We start from the raw sequence: 25,861 nt of genomic DNA on the forward strand, positions 1-25,861 counted from the left end.
GAATCCTACCGCTGATTTCACAATGGCTAGAATCCAATATACTAGTTACTGAGTCACAATTTCTTGATTTGTGCAATTCATAATCAATGTTTGTATGAGAGAGATTGGCTGTTGTTTCCCCAGTGTAGGAGTTTGCAATGCCTAGTGCTGGTAAATTCTCCCCTCGTGTGATTTTATTAGTTCTTATTAAAATATTTTATTGTAAAAATGTATTTTGAATGCTTGTCTGCTTTTTAAGGCGTTCCTGTTTTGATTATTATTATTATTATCTTGTTTTCATGGTGTGGACTCAGAGATTGTACATATTTAAGTCTTGAAAGGAATTCATCCCACTGACTCCTCTTCCCAATTATAGCAATCTCACCTCCCCAAGACATTTTCAACGTTAAGATAAGAAAATTTTATCTGATCTCACATGCAAGAGACAGGAATCTGTGTTGGAAATGAAAATTGTCACTCTCTTTGTACATGTATACTATGTTCATCATTCATGCTCCATTTACTGCATAATGTAGCTGTGACTAGGAAGTAGGCCTATACATGTACATGTAGTAGTAGTAGGGGATATTGTATCTTGTCTGCGAAAAATAACACACGCAGAAAACAGTAAGTTGAAAGTACAGCATAATGCAGAGATGAAGTAATTAAGAAAATTGGAATTCTTCTCAATGCTTCTTTAAAGTGACAAGCTCTTTCCTCTCACAGTCGTCATCTTGATTTCTCCGATCCGTAGGGAGCAGAGCTCAGCGTCCCTCAGTCAGACGGCCGGTCAGTCGAAGCAGATGGGAAGATTGTGTCGTAGCTTCCTCCTCCTATTCCATGTCCGATCTCTGAGCCGCGTCATTGATTAACGGCAGACAGAGAGGGATCTTAAGAATAGGGGCAGTTTGTGTGATCAACATCTTCGTCTGAGCCACGGTGAGGAGCCTTAAAGGAGGCTGAGAATCAACTTCTTCCACAGGGCAAACCACCGGCTGCTGGGGCGGCCATCTTGAAAGCTGGCTGGGAATTATAAGGTGAGGTTTACACCATGTAGTAGTCAGTAAAATGCTAATTGACTAGACAGCTGTTACCGTTGGCTTCCTGCATTGAATACTGTGCTGTTGAATCTAGGATGAATTCAAAAACAGACTTGGATCAGAGATAAGTTTTTATATTTGTAACATGAGTTATAAAAAATGTTGACAGCTTATTAGCAGTTGTCATCACTTCACATCAAGGTTTTTCTCCCCAAGATTTGTTTAAACTCGATGTCTGAGGGGCATTACCAACATTTGGCCTTTGAAGCAAGCTGAATGGAAATAAATCATAAATTGTATAATGAATTGAAAACAACTATTTTTCAGTTGGTGTTTATCTTCAGTTTATTCTGAATAGTATTATCTCCGGGTTTTCCCCATACACAAGCTTAGCTAGCGTATCGGGCCCCTGGTGTAGTTTGAATGCAGATACTACATTGTACATGTACTAACATTATTTAGAGGAAGATAGAATGTTTCTGATTGCACAAAGGTGTTTTTAAAAACCCAGATAAACAACAAGTAAAAATCATTCCAAAGACCTTGTTCAATTCAGTGTGCTTCGACCAAACATCCACTAATGTCATAATTTGAGTCAAGAATGCCCCAGAATTTGATTTAGTAAAAGTAAAAAATAAAATTGTGCTGTTTTGTGTATCGGCCACACGTTGCGTTAATATCGGATTGCAATTTTTACATGTTGGCTCAATACATACGCATGTCGGCTCGATTATTATATCTTGCACAGAAGGGGGAGAACTCCCCATCAATGTACAAGCAGTGCATGTCTCTTGTTCTATTTTTGTTTTTTATATGCATTAAAATCCTTCAAGGCAATAGTCTCATCTGCAGTCCTGATTTAATTAAGTCTTTGTCCACCGGTCATGATTCCATTAAAAACGTTGACTGCAAAATGTTTTGTCTAGCCATCTGTTTCAACCATTTAAATCACACGCGTTTTTCGTCCCAACCATGTTAAAGGGAAACATCAGAAATGGTCCCACTATTGCTACTTTCAGGAAACGTCTTAAAAACATTTTTTATTCTCTTAACCCCCCTTTTTAAATTCTTATTCTGTTAAGGAGCTTTGATCTTTTTTTGAAAAGGCGCTATAAAAAATGTTATTTATATTATTATGAAAGGGATGTTTTGTAATCACTCTTAATATTAATGGCAATAATGGCAATATTAATGGCCATGCGGACAGTTCCCCTTTAATTACACAAATGCTTGGAACAAGCCAATTTATATCCTCAATTGAAATCCCACCCACATTTTAATTGCTTTGTGTCAAATCGCTGGAATATCAGACTTCATCCCGCCGCAAACAAACTGAACGTTCATTTTTAAAACTCAATTCATCAGTTTGATTCTTTAATCAAGCGGTTAATTATCATTTTTATCACAGCTAAATAGACACTGAGTAATTGTACTTGGCATTGAAGTTGTTTGTAATGGGTACATTTTTCTTGATCAATTTAATTGGATAATAGTACAAAAGCAAACCTTTTGAGGCTGTTTGTCATACATGTTGTTGTTGTGGTGATGTTTGTTTGTTTGCTGGTTGTTTGGGAGTGTTTACTTGTTTTGTGTTTTTTAAGGGGATGGGGGTTGTAGACAATTTTAATTGAGTTTTGAGATGAGATGACTGATCGAGGCTGTGGTAATGGGGTCCATTTCACCATTATGAGAATATTCTGACGTCAATTTGGCTGAATGCATTGACAGAGGCTGTTTTTTTGCTAAAATAGAACTAATGTAACTACTTCTAGCTTTTAAAAAAGTACTTTATACTGAGTGCTTGTAAAGATAAAAAAACAAACTCTAAAAAAAAATTACTTTGACAATGCTGAATAAATCGCCATGGTATGACCAGTGTTATAAATGTTTAACACAAATTTTGGAAGCAACATTGCATGCCCGACCGACTCCACGAAATTGAGCCAATCTGAAGAAAATTATTTATATATTATGTCTCAATTTGTCTGTGATGATTGCCATGTACGAACTTATGATTTATTATTCCATAGTGCAAAACACCATCAGCCCACATGTGCACAATGCCTCAAATTGTAGATTCCTGGATAGCTCTCATGTGACCTGGCTTTGTTGATTATATTGTGCGTGGGCGTATTAATTGAGAAGCAACCCAATAGAATGCATACAGTCTCTTACATGCAAGGCATTGATGCTTTGCTGATTATTTCATTTATTATGATTCTGGCATGATACTGTGTTCCATCATTAAAGACATCACAGTACTACCTTTTGTTAGAAAAAACACCTCGATGTTAAATTTGTACGAGACAATTTCTAGAGGCATGACCAAAAAAAGATGGCCTTATTTCAAAGAGCTGCTTTAGCCCCAATTAACCAAAAAGCACAACAAAATGATGCCCACTAGAAAAAGGTAACCCCCAGCCAAACTACAACCAAATATTTGCTAATGGCATCCTGCTCATTTGTGCTTAGCAGAAATGTGTCAAGCAATATTGTCTGCTTAGCATCTAAGTGTAATTGGGCCCAGGGGCTCTTGCCTCTATTCAAATTTTGTCCATGACTGATTGGTAACTGATTGGTAATAATAATAATAATAATAACAATATTTAATAACACTCATTTCTTATTAGCACTTATCACATTCGAGGGCACCTCAAAGCTCATTATTTTGTTTACAAGGTCATGTATGGAAGTTAGTTGTACGCACATGGTTTATACATATTTGTAGCTTCAGTGTTCAATGGTAAACACATTCCACATTTTCTCGAAAGAGAAAAAGAAAACCTGTAGTACAGTTTATGAGAAGGCTGGTTACAAAATTCCCAAAACTTATCCCCTGGTTTAGCATGGAACACTTTAATTAATGCCAGGGATATTTTGTAAAAGACAATGAAGTCTCTACATACAAGTATTGACTAATCAGATACCTGGCTTAGTTAACGCTCCTTTTTGTTTGATGTCGTTCAGCCTTTTTGCCACGAGCCGCCGTGCTCCGTGCATGCATAATTTAGTAGGAAAATTCATTTCCTTCGAAACCTTGGTTCGACCAAAACAAATTTGATGAATGGTGCCTATATGCATAATGTGTTGTGCTTATTCAGGCATTTAGTGTTGTTTTTTCTGGATTCAGGATTTTCTCCAAGTCTCTTTTAATATGAGAAACTAGTTTTGTATTGCAATGGTGTGATGTGTGATGCGCTTTACATTATCCCCATCTACATGTAACCATGTACTTTTTCAATACGATCCCTCCCTCCCCCTAAAAAGTGTACGGAGGAAGATGTTGTATTTTTTCCTCACTTTTCTACATAGAGATACTTGAATGTCAAGCAACTCAATGAATTCAGACCAAGGCCTTCTAGCCATTCACTCAGACTTTCCACATTTTTCAAATCCCATCACTGACCAGACCTTTTTGCAAATACCATTGCGGAAGGGCAGACTGTTAAATGAGGTGCATTGTGGGATAGATATGGATCAAATTTGATCACCAGCTAGACCACAATGCACCTAATTACAAGCTTTACCTACGCGCGCGCCCCAGTATTTGCGAAAAGGTCTGGTTACCATATGAATTAAATGTTCTTTTTCCCGAAGCAGAGGACCTAATTGCCGCATTGGGTGTTGACCTTTAGACGTGATTGTCACATTGTTTTTCAGGTTTTTAGAAAATCCTACTTCAATTCAACGTAATCGTCCTGCACATGACTCAGACCTTGGTGCTTGACATGCTTGCAGGCATACAGACTAACTCTGCATTCTATGAATTAATGAAAGATGAAGACGTAACCATGGCAACTCAAAACCATCTGGCTGTTTGCTCAGAGGCGACTTGGGATTGTGTAATAATCCAATGGCTCAGTAGGAAAACCTGTAAGGTCTATGGTGTTATGTTGGATAGATGGGTATGTGATACAATGTACGTACAGTGTACACGTAATAATTTAATACGTGTGCATATATCATGTGTGCATTTTTAGTCCCATCGGTGTATTCAAATGATGTACCAAGGCATTTTCAATTTCTTTTTGAGTGATTTCTACTAAACATTGAAAGGGCACCAAGGCAATGACCATAAAGGGAGTTGCCTAAGGCTTAGAACAGTGTACATGTGTGTATGTTGCTCTGTGGCCACAGATCAATGTTATCAATTGAACCTGGTTATAAATATAATACAAGTACATAGTACATTTGTACAGATGCTGCCGCGAAAACCATGAATCAAATATGATTGCGATGAATTATTTAACAGTAATAGATTGTCTTTGTGTCACTATGCTCTCATGTTGAGTCGGCCCCTGCCACAGATATTCAATCAACACTTGGACTTCACTGCCTGCCCTTGTTATATTATGAACGTGTTTAATGTAATCGCACACAGATGCGTTTAACAGGTTAAAAGGGTTTGGGTACTGTTTGTATGTACACAAAACACTTGTAATGTCCACTAGATACATTGATGGTGGTTGAAAGCTTCCCTTAAAAAACTAATTGCTGAGGTGCTGTTAGTTTTTTTTTTTAAGAATTGAAACAATGTCACTAGAATAGTTTTTGTCTCAGAAGAATAATTTAATTTCAGAGAGTACAATGAAACAATGGACTCTCCTGAAAACATTGCACTATGATTTAAAAAAAAATCCCCCCACAAAAACTTGACGACTAATGAAGCTGAAACTTCTTGGTAAATTCTATGTAGGCTTACATCATCATTCAGAGTGAGTAGGGATTCATGTCATGGCCAAAAACTTGATCTGCAAAAGGTAGACCTATCAAATCCCTTAAGTGTACCATGGACCCATTGGGATATGGATGTACATGTGTGCACTTGCTGCGTTCGTTTTAATTTGATTTGGGACGGTATGGCAAAGGCATCAATGTGTTCGCTGAGATGGTTAGAAATTGACCTGTTACAAGACGGGATCACAGGTACTTGTATATGTAGGGACACGGATATCAAATGGAGCCTGGAGTAAGGCCTGCTAACCTGATTACGTCCACTTTACTCGATTTGGGTAAAATCGTGAGAGAGAAAAAAAATGTGATGTTAAATGGTACATGTATTATGTATTGGTAAATTCATATTATATTAGTAAATTTCATGAAAGAAGTTCATCAGGCTGGTAAAATATCAACTTATTAAATGAATTTTCTGAGAAACTCAGCCAAATACTCACGTAATTTTGTTTACGTTTTGACTAGTTTCACTATATTAGTAAAATATGAAGCAATCCAGCTGTAAGTAACAGTGTCTCTTGATGTAATTCTTCAGAAAGGGAATGATAGAACAATAGCTTGGCCCAATTTTATAGAGCTGCGTAAAGCAGAAAATATTGCTTCACACTCCCTGCCAAGCAGAAATGAGCAGGATATCAATCACAAATGGTACATATGTACTTGTGCAATTGTAGTAGTTATTGGCTGGTAATCTTATTTTAGTAAGCATAATTTTGTTTTGCTTAGCATCTTTTTGTGCAGCTCTGAAATTTGGCCATGGCCCAGGTCCCCATAACTCTGTGTGCATATTTTGTGTGTGCACTTAAACCATGTAAACAATACATGCAGAGATGTACTACACAATATGGGCAAATTTATATTCTACGGGCTAGTCAAATATGCAGCTATTGAGCTGTAAAATAACAGTAATGTCACTGATGTTATTCGCCGTGTTGATGGTTGAAGTGAAGGAGGCGGTTTCTTCTATCCTCCAGTGGGTAGATTGAGGATGAACAAACACGGCTGCAGGGCTTGGACGAGGGTTTCGCGGCCAATCAAAATCAACAGTGGCGTGTGTGTTTGATAGCCAAACCGTGGTGAATCGTAAACCCTGAAGGGGTAATTGTTATGCGTGTACATGGACTTGTTGGTTACAAGGGTACATCAAATATTTGGATTGATTTTTCAAAAATACATTTTGTTTGTGTTGCATTGTGATTTATAATAAAATATTTCATATATGTATTTTGTCCTTTAGCTGGTTAGTGTTTAGCATGCTTCAATGCAACAAATAATAGTTTAAAGCCATTGGACACTTTCGGAACAGAACAAATAACTTACAGGGTTTACAGAATGGTGAAAGACTTCTCTTGAAATATTATTCCATGAAATGCTTTACTTTTTGAGAAAACATTAAAACATTATCAATTCTCGATATCGAGAATTACAGATTTATTTTAAACACATGTCATGACACGGCGAAACGTGCGGAAACAAGGGTGGGTTTTCCCGTTATTTTCTCGCGACTCCGATGACCGATTGAGCCTAAATTTTCACAGGTTTGTTATTTTATAATATAAGTTGTGATACACAAAGTGTGGGCCTTGGACATTACTGTATACCGAAAGTGTCCAGAGATAATTTTCAGTTAAAAATGATCATTACAGAAAATAGAAAATGCAACTGAAATTACCATAAAAAATTACATTTAATTCAAACAGGTATTTTTCCAAATTGTATCTTTCTCTGTATTTGAAAAGATACATGTAGCGCTCACAATAAGTTTATATGTCAAATAAAAATGCACTCATTCTAAAATATATCACATTTCGAAAATTTGTTGTTCTTTATCTGAAAATGAAAAAAACAAATTAACTCAGAAAAAAAGGGTTTACCAGCATATGCACCAGTAATCTCAATGATGCATACAGTTTTCAAAAACCTGTGAAAATTTCAAATTTCAAAAAAATCAAAGATGCAAGAGAATAATAAAAAGACTGAAAACATCTTTCCTTGTCTTCTCCATTGGGTTCTTGGCTAGTTCAGTGATTGAGTTTGCTTTCTTAGAATCCCCCGGGTTTCACAGCCAGAATAAATGAAACGAAATTAAATGAAATGAGTCACTACGCTGCTATTGGGTTTTGTTTTGTTCATATGTTATGGTTGAGGTTACAGGCCTGATACTTCACAGAGGCAACGGAGGTGGTTACCTCAATGCTCTTTAGTCTTTGTCTTGGTGCCCTTGAAATGCTTCAGTAGAAATTTACAATTTCCTCAGAGTGCCCTAAGGAGAAAATGCCTTGGTGCCCTTCCCCTTTCAAAAACAAATACTTCAACAAATGACAAAGGCGATTGCCTCTATGCCCTCTAGTCATTGCCTTGGTGCCCTTGAAATGCCCCAGTAGAAATTTACAATTTCCTCATAGGGTGTCCTTGACCAAATAGTAAATTGCCTTGGTGTCCCTTGCCCTTTCAAAAACAAAGCATACAGGCCTGAGATTGTGACCTGTGTATCACGCCACTGGATAATGTCACCCTCTCTAAACTTATCATCATTAAGCGGTCGTCACCGAGATCTGCGGTCGTAACACAGGAATCTTTCTTCCTGTTTGGGAGGTTCTCAATTTCAAATTTTTGTAAAAGTATAAGGGTTCTCCCCAGGATTTTTAGAAATTGTTCTGGGCAAATTTAAGACGTTTGGCAAAATGATGTTGAATTGAAATGACGTCTTCAGAATGTTTTCTACTTGGTGGTGTTTTTCTTGGTTTACAATTTCCTCATGGGGGCCCTTTACCAAAAAGTAAATGCCTTGGTGCCCCTTGCCCTTTCAGAAACAAAGCATACAGGCCTGAGACCCAAATTTAAGAAGTTTGGCCAAAGGATGTTGAATTGAAATGATGTCTTCAGAATGTTTTCTACTTGGTGTCGTTTGTCTTGGTTTTAAAATATGCCCTAATGTGCATTCTGGGGCATTAGTACCAGTTTTATCTTGATTTGTGTTTCTGCTGAAATTTGCTCACAATGTACTGTACATGTAGGCATCAGCCAAAATTTGTGTGGCTCAGCCCAGTACGTTGTTGTATAGAAAACCCTGCTCAGGTATTAATTTCAGTGCAGTCATGCATACAGCCCGATGGCTAAAATGTCTGACATGAGGAATGGATTACCAACATCTCAGTAGACATCCAAGAATAAAATGTCAATAGTGTGGGTGTTTTACACCATAGTTTCATCTTGTCAATCAGGATTAAGTAACTGGCACCATGTAAGCAACTTGAGAAACATTCATGCAGCCTTTCATACTTTTGTAACTTTAGAGATTTAAAATACCCCATAAGAAATTAAAATGTTCCCCATTCACTGCATTTTGGTGCCCCATGCCATTTCTTACACTCACTGCTTTTATAAAAGAGTAGGGCATAACTTTCTGTCTCTGTTAACCTCAGAATACTGCACTAATAACCTATAACAGTATGTCTTTTACAGATTCCATTTGAGCCATGAAGTTCCAGCTGAAATCCCAGTTTCCTTCCCTTGGGAAATCATGTACAGACCCTCTAAGTCAAAAAAGTTATATAGCGCCCTCTATCTGCAGAGATGTTTGGCTGATTGTTTTGTGAAGCTGCTGCCCTCTTTGTTGACTTAAATGCATTCAAGAAATGGCTTGTCGGTCTCTGTGTACTGGCCTCCCGCATAATGTAGAGCTACTATTGGACATGCTCCACATAATGTAGAGCTACTATTGGACATGCTCGGTGGTCTTAAATACAATCTAAAAACCAATAGATTGTTTTCCTGTAGGACCTGGGGGAGGGGGATGGTGCTTTTTAAACATATGAAAAGTTAGTAACAAATAATGTGGAATCAACTAAATGTATTTATTTATTTACTTATTTATTTATTTATTTATTTATTTATTTATTTATTTATTTATTTATTTATTTATTTATTTATTTATTTATTTATTTATTTATTTATTTATTTATTTAGTTATTTATTTATTTATTTATTTATTTATTTATTTATTTATTTATTTTTATTTATTTATTTTTTGTTTGGGGGGGGGGAATCCACATGACAGGGCTTTTATTGTAGCTCAACTGTTTTTACAAGACCAGGGATTGATTTCACAGGGACTAGTGCTAGGAGATAATCAAAACTTGAGACGAGTAACTCATTATAACTCGAGATAAGACTAGTCTTGAAAACTCTTGGTGAAACCGACCCCTGCATCACAATGAAAACATCATTTTAAGCACATCGCGACAAAAAAGTTAAATGAATTTCATTTGACTTTTTACTGTTAAAGGCAGTGGACACTTGGTAATTACTCAAAATAGTTATTAGCATAAAATCTAACTTTGAGTAATGGGGAGAGGTTGATAGTATAAAACATTGTGAGAAACAGCTCCCTCTGAAGTAGCGTAGTTTACGAGAAAGAAGTAATTTTTGACGAATTTGATTTCAAGACTTCAAGTTTATAATTTGAGGTCTCGAAATCAAGCATCTGAAAGCACACAACTTCGTGTGACAAGGGTGTTTTTTTCTTTTACAGTTATCTCGCAACTCCGACGACCAATCGAGCTCAAATTTTCACAGGTTTATTATTTTATGCATATGTTGAGATACACCTAGTGAGAAGACTGACAATTACCAATAGTGTCCAGTGTCTTTAAAAGAATATTTTGAGATTCAATTCTAAGTAATGTTGTATCCCCAAAAAGTTCAGGTTAGTTTCATTGGTTATCTTCAACTGGATTGAAACAATCAAACAGTTAAACAGAAAACAGAGGTAGATATTCCCTTTAAACATTGATATCATGCAATTCTGAAAAGATAGAGCATCCAACATTCAATATATCTTACTCATATAACAACATTTGCCATATTACCCCAGATAAGTAAGATGTCCCAGTGGAAATCATTGCACAGTATGTTTTTGCAAACCTACTATGTAGTTGCTTGAAGTGCAAAGTACTTACTTGTTCACTGGACGGACCCCTGGGTCCTCAATGTGGTGGGTCTTTTTAAGTGGTGCCCATGAGTGAAGTATACTTTCTTAGCTGGCGACCAATGGGACTGATTAAGTGATGACAGAGTGGGGTCACTGGTAATACACAAACAGGCCACCAGGGAGGGGGGGGGGGGGGGGACAGCTAACCTGTTTCACAACTGCATGACAAGTTGAGGCATCAAGACCCAGATCTTGTGTCTATCTCTTGGGACTTGCCTTATTGTGAGAAACATCATAAATCTTCTATAGACAGGCTTTTACTTACTGTACTACTCGTGTTTCTCCCAGGGTTTTTAAAAACTTAGAGGAACTTGGTAAAATTTGTGTAAGTTTGGCCAAAGACCACTAATGAAACGAGGTCTTCTCAATGTTTATACTTGGTGTTTATCTTGGTTTTTGAAGCCCCAGTGCAATGAGAATGCGTTATTTTATATGTTGTTTTATCTTGATGTTTTTTTATGAAGGTTCATACAAAAAATCATATAAAAAAAATAAAAAAAGCATTGGCTGAAATTGGCACATTAGGCACACAAATCAGTAGTGATTTGGAAGATGGAAGTACTTTTTAAAATACAGACAATAATTATGATTAATAATCAAAGATTAAAGAATCACAGCAAAGGCGTCAGAAACAAAAATTAACATATTGAAGCAGACAGTACAGGAAAGCCTACATATTAGGAGACCCCTTGTCTTTCAGCAATAGCTGAACGCTAAATTCAAACCCTAACGAGTAATGGGGAGCTGTTGATAGTATCAAACATTGTGAGAAACGGCTCCCTCTGAAGTAACATAGTTTTTCAGAAACAGGATATTTCCTACTCAAATAATAAAAGACTGAAACCTTTTATTATGCATCTAAAAGCACACAAAGCAATGCAACAAGGATGTTTTATCTTTCATTAATACTCTTGAAAATTTGACGACCAACTTAGCACAAATTTTCACATATTTTATTTGTAAGGACTCTGTCGGGATACACCAAATGAGAATACTGATCGTTGACAGTTACCAAGCATATAATGTCCATCGCCTTTAAAGAAGAAAAAAAATGGTGGTGAAATTATTAAATTTCAATGAATGATACTAGAATCCAAGGGGGCCCTGAGGAGGTAGCTGTCAAGGATGTTGTAAATAGAATCAAGGTTTTGAATCTGTTATAGTGGGAGACTTCGATTTTGAATTTGTCATGGTACTTGTGAGTGAGTTTGATTTAGAATTTGTACTGAGGCACTTGTACATGAGTTCGATCGAGAGAATACTGTAGACTCAATAGTTAACTTATTTTGTTGTCACCAGTCAGTATTGACAAGTGGGAAATTTACTAAAGTAGGAACTTTAAAGAGGGCTTCAACGTCAAATTCAGTTTTGTGATGCACTCATGAAAGTCTGGGAACAAAGTACAAGTTTCTTCTTAACCTAATGTTAAAACTCCAAATCATTTAAAATTTACCCAGTGGTTTACTATTTGGTATCTGAAAGAATAAGTCGAATTTGGTGATCCCCTGGCTGCCGCTTCCTAGGTTGTATCGTAACTTGGGTGTGATCTCTGGCTACATGGCAGTTAATTGTTGCATGGCTTCTGACTGGCACCCCAAACGTAATGTATCCCCCGTATTTCGGTGTTGCTATTTTAAATAATTTATCTGTACAATTTTTAACTCATCTTTCAACCTTGCAATGTCACATTATTAAGCTTTGTGCTGCCGTTGTTTTTTTAAACAAAAATTAATGAACAAATGAATGATCTACATTTAGGTACATATTATATGTAGCTAGATAATATGTATGTGCACTGTACTATTATTTTAAAGTCAGGTCGCCATTGAACTTGTGTTGGCCGAACCAGAGCACCCGTTTTCCAGAGCACCCGTTTCCCCAGGGTACCGGTTGTTTGTCTGATGACAAGTAGAGGTGTTGGGGTGCATCTTGGTGTGAAATTGGAACCAGTTGATGGACAGGAGAAGCATGCATGGGATAAATCATTCATAGTTAGTCATTTGGGGTTTGTTAAGATGTTGGACTACATGTACATGCACATTCCTTGAGACATTAGGATAAAAGTTTCATCACTTTTCATTAACCATACTTGTACGGTATCACACGTGTGACTAATTTAGTCTGTTTTTCACCACTTTGATGAGTAAGAAAACATCAATTAATTATGTGTTAAGTGCAATGCTTTTAGGAGTTGGTTAACAACATGTGACACAGTAACAGCCTGGTAATTACCTTCAGGGTATACAATATACACAGTTTTGAGTTTGGGCAGAAAGTGACTGGTTAAAGTTTGGGGCTTTTCGCGAAAAAAAAAACATTTTTTTGTGGTTCGATGATCGGTGATCAAAACAATTTTCCTTTAAAGAAATATTTGTATCATTTACACACTACTTCAAAGCCTACACCATCCGAAAACCTTCTAAAAACTGCAATTTCATGGAAAACAAACGGCCCTGTTACAGCAATACTATCCCTCTTCAAAAGCCCCCCAAAAACTTGTTCCCCTGTGAAGAAATTTGACATTTCACCCTCCGCTCATTTTCTTCAAAATATTTGTAAAAATTCTTGGTCTCTGAAACCATGGAGGTAGGCTATTTCTACCTTCATGCTGAAACTAAAACAATTGCATTCAAGGTGTTAGAGGTGGTCCCTCCACCTCCTGTTTACTTGTCAAGAGATTTTCAACATCTTGATCAAGCTTAACCCCAGATGGACAACCAACCTGTATGTTTTTGGTAGACTTAAAAGGGTCGATAAGGTTAGGTTTTCTGTCCAGAGTGTAAGTGCAGTTGAGGTAGGTTTTCCGATTTCCGGTAGATTGTCAACTTTTGGTTCAGTGCGTGGTGTGAATTGATCAACATAAGTCTACATAGTTGATTTCTCTAGTGTTGGGTGGTTGTTGCTTGTCCTTGCTCTGTAAATCAGATGTAGAGGTCTGCTGATTTTCATGCTGGATTTAATCTTCATTTGTCATCGAAATGTTTCTGGGAAAGAAGGAAGTAGATGAATCTGTGAGAGGAAATGCAAAGGTAGGGTACAACTAAAGCATATCAGGCTTGAAGTTTTGGGAGCAAAACTCACAAGACTGCAGGTCTTGTAGCTCAAAGTATTTACTGGACCAGAAGTTTGTACTGGACCATAATTTTACACATAATTGCTTCTCCTCGCCCAGGAGTACAACAGTGTACTAGAGAGGAAGAATATTATTTATGTGTTTGAGTCCCTCTGGAGCGCAAGGGATTCAGATGGGGGGGGGGGAGAAAGATTTTTTAATGTGTGTTATGAACAGGGTTGGGTAAACCACACGACAGCAATTTAACTGGGGTCGCTTGCTTAATTTTAGCATGGCTGTAAAATGTAGCAATGTTTTAAACGAGGCACATTCTGTAAAATTGTACAGCCATGCTACATTTTAGCAAGGGATCCTTGCTAAATTGTGGGGAATGGCCTTAAAAGTAGCACCGCTCTATGGTAGCACTGGATGTTGGGGATTTATTCTTCCTGTCTCTGTTTATTCAGTGGAGCCAATTGTCATTCACTCAAATGCATTGTACGGCAGGTGGGACACTTAGCGCACTCATCTTTGGAATAGATCTGCACGAAGACGCTTAAAGAGTTTGGGTCCTTTTTGTCCGACATCAAACACAGACTACTGACGATGATTAAAGTAGAGCAAGCTAGTTGAAACGTTGACACCAATTAAGAACTTACTCAGCGGTAGTGATGTTAATAACGATCCACTAAAGGCTAAAGTAGTTGTTCTATTAGATGTTTTAACTTCCGCACAGGTATATGTAGTAGTTAAAAAGAGTCAGTTCTTTTCCAAAATGAAAAGTCTCCCTAATTTTGAACGATAGACTTTTGTACACGTACATACATAATGTACATGTATGCAATTTGTGAACGTGTGGTGTTTGAAGTGGGTGTGCTTACGTAAAAAGCTGTTATATAGAGCTGTTGTAAAGACTAGATCATCAGTCATGTCAGTTGTCAAAGATCCGTTTTCCCTGGGGGCCCGGAACATACATGTACATGTATGTACATACTTGTGTTGTTTTTCTGTGGGATTACCATCAAAACAAATCCACAAAATATCCAATAACACTATTTCATTGGATACCCCCCCCCCCCTCCCCCCCCCAAAAAAAAAAAAACATCCTAATAACATCTTTGATTTCTCAGTTTCCAAGGTCGGCAAATCTATAAATCTTTTAAACCATCGGAAGATTTAGTTCAACAACTACAACTCAAATTTGATCCAATCCCAATGTGTACTAGCTGTTTCCCGTGAAGTAAACAAACTGTGTGGTCTGGACAGGAAAAGTTTAGTTCACGAGGACTGAAGACAAAACTTTAAAAAGGCCAACAAAAAATTTGCAGGTGGCGTTTTATGTTTATCAAAAGGCGAACAGGTGATGGTAAGACTACATGTCGATAAGCCGATATCTGAATGTTAACAGCAATTATATAAAAGTGGGGAAAAATACATCTAATTCAACATGCATGTTTGGGTGACCCATGATCTTCAGAAAATATCCCAAAAGATCAATGAGTCCTATGTTGATGTAAAAAACGAGTGTACGTGTAATCCATAGGTTTCACCATAGAGTATGGTCATTCTATTACATCTGCACATGTTTGTATACCAGTCACATCTATACCAGTAATAAATAATCATGTGATACTGTATGGAAACAAAGGTTTGTTTTTGGCCCAATGACCAGGGGTCGATTTCACAAAGAATTAGGACTAGTCCTAGGAGATAATAAAAATGTATGGCTAGTCCTAAGTTAGGACGACTCGTCCTAACTCGAGATAAGTCTTGTCTTAACTCTTTGTGGAATCCACCCTAGGGCACTAATGTATTAAACGCATTGAGACGGTTATTGTGAATTGCGCTTAATAAGAGTTTGTTTGTCTGTTGTTTTAACATGGCAATGTATTTTAAAAAGAAAATTTGATAATTTGCCAAATTACCGAATATAATTATCATTACTAACAATACAATTGTTTTCATCTTCTAATCCCATCCTTTAATCCCATTACTAACCATCCTTTTCCCTTAATATTGTTTGCAATGCATTTAACCTTCTTTTCCGATTAATAACTCCTTAATCCCATGTTTTCCCAGTACTGATCCCTTCTAATCTAATCCCTTATCTCATAACAGCAAAGCCCACCGTCAATGGGGATGGCTGTTTCAATTCTTGGACATTTCAAACGCTACAAGGTTAGCATAATTTGGCATAATTATTCAAAATCATTTGCATACTGCTGCTGAAGCTCTGCCCATCTTAAGGGGTTGGTTAACAACAACCCCAAGTGTGCCTAAACAAATCAAAGGTTTTTGTTGCTTTCTGTGCACCTCAGCTCATCCGATAATAAAACATTTTCCTGCTCAACCCATGATCATGTAGAGTTTTTCTGCTCGAGCTTTGTTTCTTCTTGCGATGGTTGAAATAATAGCAGCTGATTTGCATAAGTAGCTCATTTGCATATATGTTTTACATAAACATTAGCTTCCCATGCACTCCTTAGCCGTTGAGTTGTTTGTCATCTACACATGCTTGTTTCCAGTAACCACATTGCTGTACCTGTAGCCATTAAAAGCAGACCAATCTATTAAGCCTGCTTGGTAACTGCCTAGCATTAGCAACAATAAGCTTTCGCCTGCAAGGCACACTTTTGTAGAGCTCAGTGCTTTCTAAAGCTGAGTGCCACTCCAGTAAAAAAAATAAGCAGGATACCATCACACTCGATGGTGCAAGTCACATGGTATTTAAGCTGTTAAACATGGTAAACTTATTCTAATCAAGATTGTTTTGTGCCTGGCTTCTTTCAATGCCCAATATCTACAGCGTGCTTAATATGCTTAAGCACAGCATATTTTTTATGCTTAAATCAGAATGACGTTATCAGCCTAAATGCCATGACATGAGTACCATCTGCCACTAGTATTCTTCTAATTGTTGTATTAAAAGCAGTATATTTTGCTGAAGTATGGCAAGCATCATGTAGGCCCAAGGCTCTGTATGAGCTGCTGACAAAATATTACACACTACCAAAGGCACGATTGAGAACTCGGCCTGAAACGATTGCCATTTCATGAAGCAAATCTTATGGTGCAACAAAAAAGAGCATTGCTATCAATGAGGTTACAAAACATTGCTTGCTGAAATGGCGCCCATAGAGCTGTAGTTCAACATTTTGTGCCTTCGCTGCCCTCTGATGCCCACTAGTGGTTGGACTCATCAAAATGTGGCACAGAAACAGCAGGTATGGGCTCGATTTTTGTTCCTCCTTGGGCATATAATCATACATTTGGTTTCATAATCATCATGGCTGAATGGATTGGGCTGTAGTTGTTGCTTGATTGATTTGTGAAAAGTGTTCTTTCATCAAAGTTATGTACATTATGTTAATCACCCTGTGTCATGCCACAGCCTCCCGGCCGCCGAATTTACGAAACTTCACGCAATTGCATAAATTCACCTGTGGAACTTATTGCTGAAGTTGTACACTATGAACACAAGGATTCTTGTGCAAGTGGACTTAATGCAGGTTTTGCGTAGCATTTAATGAAATCGGTTGCTGGTTTTCATGCATCATCATAGGACCAAGGTCTAGGCAAACTGCATCATTAGTCTGGTGCTCCTGTTTCATACATATTCGTCGTGATCATGATGATGGGGCAGGGTGCCAGAGTGCTCATCTTACATTGTACCTCATGTTAAAACTGCATATGTTTGCAGGCACAATTATAGTAAAATTCATGCTGATGGATTGAAGGATTGTGTTACATCCAGATTTACTATTACAAGATACAAAATGTACCATGCAAAAAGAATTGTGATAGTCAGTGATTACATAGGCCTTATGGTAGAAATGGTGCACAAAAATCATAGTCAGTGATTACATAGGCCTTATGGTAGAAATGGTGCACAAAAATCATATTCAGTGATTACATAGGCCTTATGGTAGAAATGGTGCACAAAAATCATAGTCAGTAGTCCGACACTTTTGACATCATTTTCACATGTTGTGGGACAAGCTTGTCTAATTTCAAACATGTTATACATTTTGGCTGGTCAGTTGGTTAAGGCCCATGGGACCTTGGTGTTATAGTCACAGGCTTGCATAAAAAGTGTGTTGATAATTAGCCTAACCTTGTGAATAATTCAGGAGTATCGAGACTGATTTATTACACTGATAAAAGATTCATACATTTATTTTATACAAAGCTACTTGTAATTTGGGTTAGTATTGAACTGCAACTGCATTTCTGGCCACATCATTTTGTGAAGGAATATCACCCCTTCCTTAATCTGAGAAAAGAGAAATTATCCAAACCATATTACTTCAAAATCTTTTCTAAATTGAGTTCATAATATCAACTGCAGTGCTTCTCACCAAATTTGTGGTCCTCACTTGTTTGAGTATTTACTATAATCTATGACCTGCTTTTAAAGCATTTTAGCTGATAAGGTCCCTTCCACCCCGCCCTCCTTAACATTCTCATAATGAATGTATTCTATTCTACTATAATCATTGTGCCCAGGGTACCACAATTTGAGCATTTAAACAGACAGAGAAAAAACAATGAGTACCCAGAGAGACCTGGAGAATGAATTGTGAATTTTATTAAACTGTCGCACCCCAAACACTATTACCATTGACTTGACGCCACTGAAGTCATTCCAGCTCCTTGCAAGTATCGGTCGGAGACCTGAATCTAAGACTGTCTGACGGGGAGGGAGAGATGCCCTCATCCAAAATCTTAATTTCATTGTCGGATGGCCTCGGGCGAGGGTTATAATTTTTTTTTTTTTTTTTTACTTTGAATGAATATTGATGTTGGATGTTAAAGGGACACGTTGTATTAAATATAGCGAGCTGATGGTTAGAAAGATTTTTTAAAGTAGGAATAGGCCTTTAAGCATCCCCACATATGTGGCTCAAAATTGCATTGTTTCCCTTTAACTTCATGAACATGGTCATGAACTAACATGGTCGCCAATTTTTGTGGACTCAAAAATTTGACTCAACAAGTCGGCATGCTGTGCCAGTGCCAATTTACATACCTAGGAAAACCATGCAACTTTGAGGCATATTTTGTGTGGATCATTATGTATATTCTGCTTTTAAAACATCTTTCTAACCATATGCTCTTCAAAGCAAACGTTTTATAAAAACGCTTAGAATAGACCAACTCGCCGGTTCCAAGGTAGCGTGTCCCTTTAAGTGTTATGTCGTCATCCAGGGTTGTGTTTGCTTAAGAAATAGAGTGATTTGAGGAAACATTGGAGGTGATAGTGAGGGGAAGGTACTGAGGAAGCTGAAGGGAGAAGGGAGAGGTGGATTTTTCGGGTGTGAAGAAGGGGACTTAGAGACGAAACAGGGAAACCCTCTGCTTACTAAACAGCTGTATGAAATTTGGGCTCAATTGGTCATCGAAGTTGAAAGAAAATGGTGAAAGAAAAAGAAAGAAAAAAAAAGTTGTTAAATTGTGTTACATAGCATTGAATGCTTTCAGATGCCTGAGAAAGGTTTCATTCTCAGATTCAAACTTTGAGTGAAAAACATTAAGATGAAAAACATCATTCTAAGATAGCCATCTGACCTACGGTGTGAAAGAATTTGTATAGTTGATCCCAAGTACAATGTAAACAAAACTGGTTTGCCTCTGACGCGGTAAAATCTTACATTAACTGGTCTATAAAATCTGCATAGTTCCTCTCCAGTAGAATCGATCATGGTTAATCCTAAGCAACTGACATGTCATCAGTATACATGAATAGCAAAACCAGTCCCAAGAACCATTTTAAATGCTTCTGGGAATGCACACGATGGTCTCTGACTATAAAGACAAACATTCATTTGAAGCACGCCAGGGATTAATTCCAAAGGCATTGCACTCTTGGGAGCTTAAGAATGGTATGGACCCCCCTCCCCAGATGTTGAAAAAAAATCGGCCCCTGAGGATAGATCGCTGTTGATAAACGTACATGGTACAGTTGTACATGTACATTGTACAATAATGTATCATACATTTGCACATATTTATTGACCCCTATAAATCAAGTACATTTGTCTTCTTCTTCTTTTTTTGTTCCTTAAAAGCCTCGTTGAGCTTTTTTACAGACCAGTTGTGTAAAGGATATAGTGCAGCGGAAGTCGGTTGCTTTATTGTACATGAAAAGCCCTGGGGATGTTCGTTCATGCGGGAAGCCCATTTAAACGCATTTCTGACTTTTCTAGTAGGAACCCTTGCACTCTTTCTCTTGGCCTCGTTCTCATTGAAGGTGGGCTTTCAGGTTGAATTCAGTTTTGTGACGCGATCATTTTCCACTGAATACAGTTCTTACATGTCTTATGAAAGTTGAAAAGGGGAAGTTCACAATTGACCCTTCCCATGAAATATGTAAATTGCACATGGCGCGCGCGCACTAACATTTTGGTTGGCAAAATGAGGGAATTTAGCGCTGTTTTGTACACAGCTAATGGCTGCGTGATGCAGGTGCGATTGCGCGTCTGCTTAGTGCACAACTCTACGGTGTTTGCCAACCAACAGGGTCTGTACGCATGCGTAAAGGTAATTAGCATATTTCATGGGAAGGGTCCATTGATTATCATGATCCTCTTACAAGTAATTGCAATATGAACTTTGGTTAGAAACCTACACCAGGTTTTGATAGTACAAATTGTTTTGAGAATCATTTCACTTCAAAACAATTTGGTTGTGTAAAAAGATTCCAGTTTTTATGCCCCAAGTTTGAACCAGCAGATGCTTCTCAGATCGTGTATTTCTATTAGGAATATTTCTTTCCTGTTTAGATTTAAAGGCAGTGGACACTATTGGTAATTACTCAAAATAATTATTAGCATAAAACCTTCCTTGATTAAGAGTATTGAGGAGAGGTTGATAGTATAAAACATTGTGAGAAACAGCTCCATCTGAAGTAATTTTCCGCGAATTTGATTTCGAGACCTCAGATTTAGAATTTGAGGTCTCAAAATCAAGCATCTGAAAGCACACACTTTGTGTGACAAGGTTCTTTTTTCTTTCATTGTTATCTCGCAACTTCGATGACCAATTAAGCTCAAGTTTTCACAGGTTTGTTATTGTATGCATATGTTGAGATACACCTAGTGAGAAGACTGGTCTTTGACAATTACCAATAGTGTCCACTGTCTGTAATCACTCCAGATAGACAGGGAAGAAACCACCGAGCCAACCTCCTAAGAATTTTAATAAAAAGTTCTCACTAAACTTTTTGTAAAAGGGAACAAAGCTCAAAGTTAAATGTGCCACATTATTTTTGCTTTGGTTTTTCTTTACTTGCACTTAGACCTTACTGCACTGTTTGACAGTTTGCTTTTCTTCTAAGGATGATCGAGTATCAAGTATCAAAATAAATACAAAATTCCTTCTAAAGTTTGGATCTGGATATGGCATTTGTTCCTGATGGTTTAACCCGGTTAAACACATTCTGTCATGCTTTGAAAACAACACTCAACAGGTTCATGTACCCTTCATACATGTAGTTACATGTACCCCTGTTGAATCTTTAATCATGACCCCACAAAAAAGTGCAGAACAATGTTTTTCTGTTTAATTCTGAACTAGTTCTGTAAAATCCGGACTACCCCTAAAACAATAAATCCATACACCACTGAAACAACAAATTGGCACAGTGCGTAAACTGAAGGAGTGTGTTATTACATGTTTTAGTGGTAGGAATCATAAAGATCATGTTCTTAATGTCAAAATAAACTTCATATTTTGACGTTACAAGACCTTTGATCTCAAAGAGGGACTCAAAGGTCAAATTCAGTTTTATGACATACTCATTTTGAAATACAGATAGTGGGGTAACAATTACAAATAGCTAACCAGATGTGGTAAAATATAATTTTATTTCATAAAAAAAAAAAACATTTGTCTCACCTGTGGCATTTTTTTAATCATTTCCCAAAAACTACAGCATCTAAGCAAATAATACCATCAATCATGTCAATTTTTAAGTCGTGTAAGTTCAATGTAAATATGTTGACGTAGTGTTTTGTGTCCTAAGGAGAGTACTCAAACCCTTTAAGATAATGAGCAGTTTAAATGCATCCCTCGCTTACCCCCCCATCCCCCACCCCCCATCCCAAACCGACTATTCCCGTCTCATTTGCAAAATCAGCCCCTGATGTTATTCTTAACTGGTCCCTCATTTTCCTCCCTCCCCTGTATGCTTACAGATGGTGAAGTACCAGCGTTCTTCCTTGAGTGGTGCAGATGAACTCTCAGATCATGACCAGGGTACCGGCGGCCTCACCGGTACTCATCAGTCTAACAGTCAGCCAGGCAACTCGGTAGCGAGTGGAGCTTATGACAAAATGGGGGAAAATAACTGCGTTAAGGTAAGCATAGGCTTTTTTTTTTATACACATGCCTGGATGCAGTGCAGTGAGGAAAGCCCTGTAGGCTGCGTTTAGAATCAGTGCATTTAGTGTGACGTTGTGATGGCTATGAATTGAGCATGGACGTATAGGCTACTATGATCTGTTTATTAATATTCTTGCCAAGTCGGCACTGCAGATTTGGCTGGAAAGGAATATTTTGATGACTTGCAGATTATTTGTGGTTGTGTTGAAAATGTTTCCTTGGGGGGGGGGGGGTTATGGCATATTTGCAGCTTTTTATTTATTGTGAGATGAAGTTATATTTATTTCTTAACACTTTGGAATACATTTTATTTATTAAAATTTAAAAGATTTTTCCCCTGCATTTGCAGCTTTTTTGTATTCTTTGAACTACAAAAATATATAATACATATGAAGGTGTGTAAGAAGTGATTTTTTGAGACAGAAATGTAAACTGAAGGAATTTCTTTGGGATTTTTTTATTTTCGTATTAATATTATGAGAAGGCCTAATGTTTGGTTTTTTGCATTTTTCCTCATGCGAGCTCATGGCGCGCTTGCTTTGAGTAATTTTTTGCAACTTTTAGCTGGGTACATGGTGAGAATTGAATTGGACTCAATTTGGATACTTTTATTCTGCATAATTCTTTTCTATTGGCACTTCGTGAGTTATGATGTAGGGCGATTGCTATACACATGTATGTTCTGACACCCCATTTTTTTTTATTATGCAAGTTTGCCCAAAACAAGGCTAAAAGCCGCTCCTGGTAAGCGCTACAAGATGAAAAATATTAAAGATTATCGGTTTGTTAATCCAGAGGTCTTTGGTTAAAGTCTGAAGTCAATTTCTTCTTTGCTCAAACCCAAATGAAGTAAATTTCTTCTTTGCTCAAACCCAAATGAAGTAAATTTCTTATTTGCTCAAACCCAAATGCGATTCAGCATTCAATAGTCTTTCAGCAAGTCTGGGAACCTGACTGTCGTAATCTGAAAGGTTTTTAAACTGATTCTAAACATTTCAGGTACCAGACGTCAAGTTTAAAAACTCCTCCAACTCCACATCGAATGATATCAAGTATGTACCAGGGGAGAGTAGCAGAATGGAAAGGCACGGGATAGTGCGGACCTTACTGGAGAAGATACTGATCGTCTTTTGCGTGGTGCTCTTACTCATTGTTCTTATTCTTGCCATTTTGTACGGGATCGAGAGGAGGGAAGGTGAGTTGAAAAAGTTTTATCCTCGTCTTTTTTAAAAGAGCGCCTTATTGTAACCCCTGATTAACGGCACTGGACACTTTTGGGAATTACTCAAAACAATTGTTAGCATAAAAGCTTACTTGGTAACGAGCAATGGAGAGCTGTTGATATTATAAAACATTGTGAGCAATTGGTTCCTCTTGAATAATGTAGTTTTTGAAAAAAGAGTTAATTCTCACTAAAATATTTAAAGACTTCAGGACTGACCAATTGAGTAAAATTTGCACAAATGTGTTATTCATACAGTGGGATACACTAAAGGAGAATGCTGGTCTTTGACAAATTATGAAAGGTGTCCCAGTGCCTTTAATCACAAAAGGTAGCACTTATAAAAAACATTTACGTTCACCAGAATAAGGTTACCAACCAATATTCTGTGTCACACTTATGATTTTGGAGTGGTATCCTGCTTCTTTTTGCTTAGCTGAAAAAAAAAGCAAATCAAACTTATTAACGCAGACAAATTTATTCTCAGCATGCTTTTTGCACACAGATTCATAAGGAAAGTAGCCTTGGATTTTTTCCACTGACGCCTTTGAACAAACACAGAATTACTTAAGTATAGCGCTGAAGACGCTCTGAATAACAGACCAAGTTGTGATGATTTCAGTTGTTAAGTGGTTGATAAATATGAAGAATATCACTTTAAAATGCAAATGTTTGACAAAACAGTGTGGCTGAGCGGTCAGCACACTGGACCCAAGGTCTGGTGTTTCTGCCCTACTAGAAAACTAAGTCATCAATTGGTCATCATTAAAGACTTAGGCATCATTTGGCAAGGAGGCCTGACACTTACGTCCTTCAGCAAGACTCTAAAACCATTATTACCTTTAATAGATGGAAATTTGCATTGGGGTAAAGAATATTAGTGTTGGTGTTACCCAATACACCGATGTGTGTTAGTACTGTATACTCTGTACTTTCTCAAGCTCTTTTGAAATAACCAAGGCAATGACGGTGGGACATGGAGGCAATTGCTTTCGTTGCCTCCGTGAAGTATCAGGCCTGTCAATTATTATTATTGCTATAAAACAAAGTCCTCGCTTAACAAATTATGCACAGATTTGTGTGAAGTCTCTCAATTCATTGTCGTGTTTTATTTCTTTTGAATATGCCAGTGTACACACTTAAGCTTTTGACAGGCATTCGTGTATGCTTGTTTAATTCATTGTAAGAATGCCACAAGCAAACGATTTTATTAATTCTTAAGTACCTGCTTAATTAGTCTAGTGTCGGTCCTTAAGACTAAAATTATTCTGTGAAGAATTCCATTAATTCTCTTCTTTACACAAGGACCATTAAAGACACTGAACACCTTTGGTAATAGTTGTCAAAGACCATTCTTCTCACTTAGTGTATCTCAACATATGCACACACAATTTTTTTAAATTATATATTCCAACAACTATTTTGAGTAACTGCCAATAGTGTCCAGTGCCTTTAAGCTACTGCTTGAGAAAACTGCGCTTACAAAATAATCGCCTTTGTCAAACTCCGCTTACAAAATAATCCCCTTCGATGAAAACTTCACTTAAAGGGAGGGTATCCCTTTGGTAAATTACTCAAAAAATTAATGACCCCAAAAAATACTTTGTAAAGAACACTGGAGAGCTGATTAGTGATGATATAATAAAACAATGTTAGAAATGACCCCCTTTAAAGTAATTTTGTTGTACCGGTATGCATAGTTTATAGAAAGAGGTAGTTTTTTACCCTAAAATTTTAATCTGAGAAAAGCTTCAGGGAAATTTATTAAAGCATTTTTCCTTTGGATCAGATGTAAAACCGTACATTGTACATACATTGTCATGTGTGTTGTTGTAAAAACTATCAATTAAAAGGCATATAATAAAAAAGACCCCAATATCCACTTATTGCTTAGAGAAGGGGTTTATAATTGCCTGATGTGTCTGGCAGTGCGTGTACATGTATTATCCGTCATTCGAAGGCTGCACTCAAAAGGACGAAGAAGAAGAATGTGATTATGGAGATGCACTTTTTCTTTTTTTATTCACTGTAGTACATTAGTCATAAGAAATTCATTGTCACCGAAGAACCAGGGAGCATCCGACAACCAATACTGTATTGTAATGAATTGAACAAATTCTTCTAATTTGAACAGAACTGTGGCTGAAAAAAGGTTGAATAAAGACTCATGATGGAAATTGCTTCAAGGCCACTCCAACTCATTGTTTGATCATTTGATAAAAAGTAGCTGCGCAGTCAATTTGAGGAATTGGTTCTATAATGCCATGTGAATGCTGCATTGCCAGTGGGGAGAATGATTTGATCATATTGGATTTTGTACTTGCAGGGATGCGGTTTCTCAATTTTTTTTTGAAAATAAGTTTAAGTTTTTAATATCTCCTGGTCCTAGGAGATATTACAAATTTAAGTTAGTCCTAAGTTGGGCAAGTAACTCGTCCTAAACTCAAGATAAGGCTTGT

The 25,861-nt window shown here is 37.2% G+C and overlaps 1 protein-coding gene across 2 annotated transcripts in view; it reads left to right on the forward strand.

Moving 5' to 3' along the window:
• Nucleotides 1–25,861, forward strand: part of LOC117302224 (endothelin-converting enzyme 2-like) — a 47,278-nt gene that overhangs the window by 3,723 nt on the left and 17,694 nt on the right. Inside the window, exons 2-5 of one of the 2 annotated variants that reach the window (XM_033786055.1) lie at nucleotides 734–1,016; nucleotides 15,917–15,976; nucleotides 21,994–22,155; nucleotides 23,180–23,375. In XM_033786055.1, the coding sequence (XP_033641946.1) occupies nucleotides 15,932–15,976; nucleotides 21,994–22,155; nucleotides 23,180–23,375 (403 nt within the window). In that variant the 5' untranslated portion in view covers nucleotides 734–1,016; nucleotides 15,917–15,931. The remainder of the gene's footprint in view (nucleotides 1–733; nucleotides 1,017–15,916; nucleotides 15,977–21,993; nucleotides 22,156–23,179; nucleotides 23,376–25,861) is intronic. The other variant, XM_033786056.1, reaches the window with a different exon arrangement.

Source organism: Asterias rubens, chromosome 18, assembly GCF_902459465.1.
Source record: "Asterias rubens chromosome 18, eAstRub1.3, whole genome shotgun sequence".
Lineage (NCBI taxonomy): Eukaryota > Metazoa > Echinodermata > Asteroidea > Forcipulatida > Asteriidae > Asterias > Asterias rubens.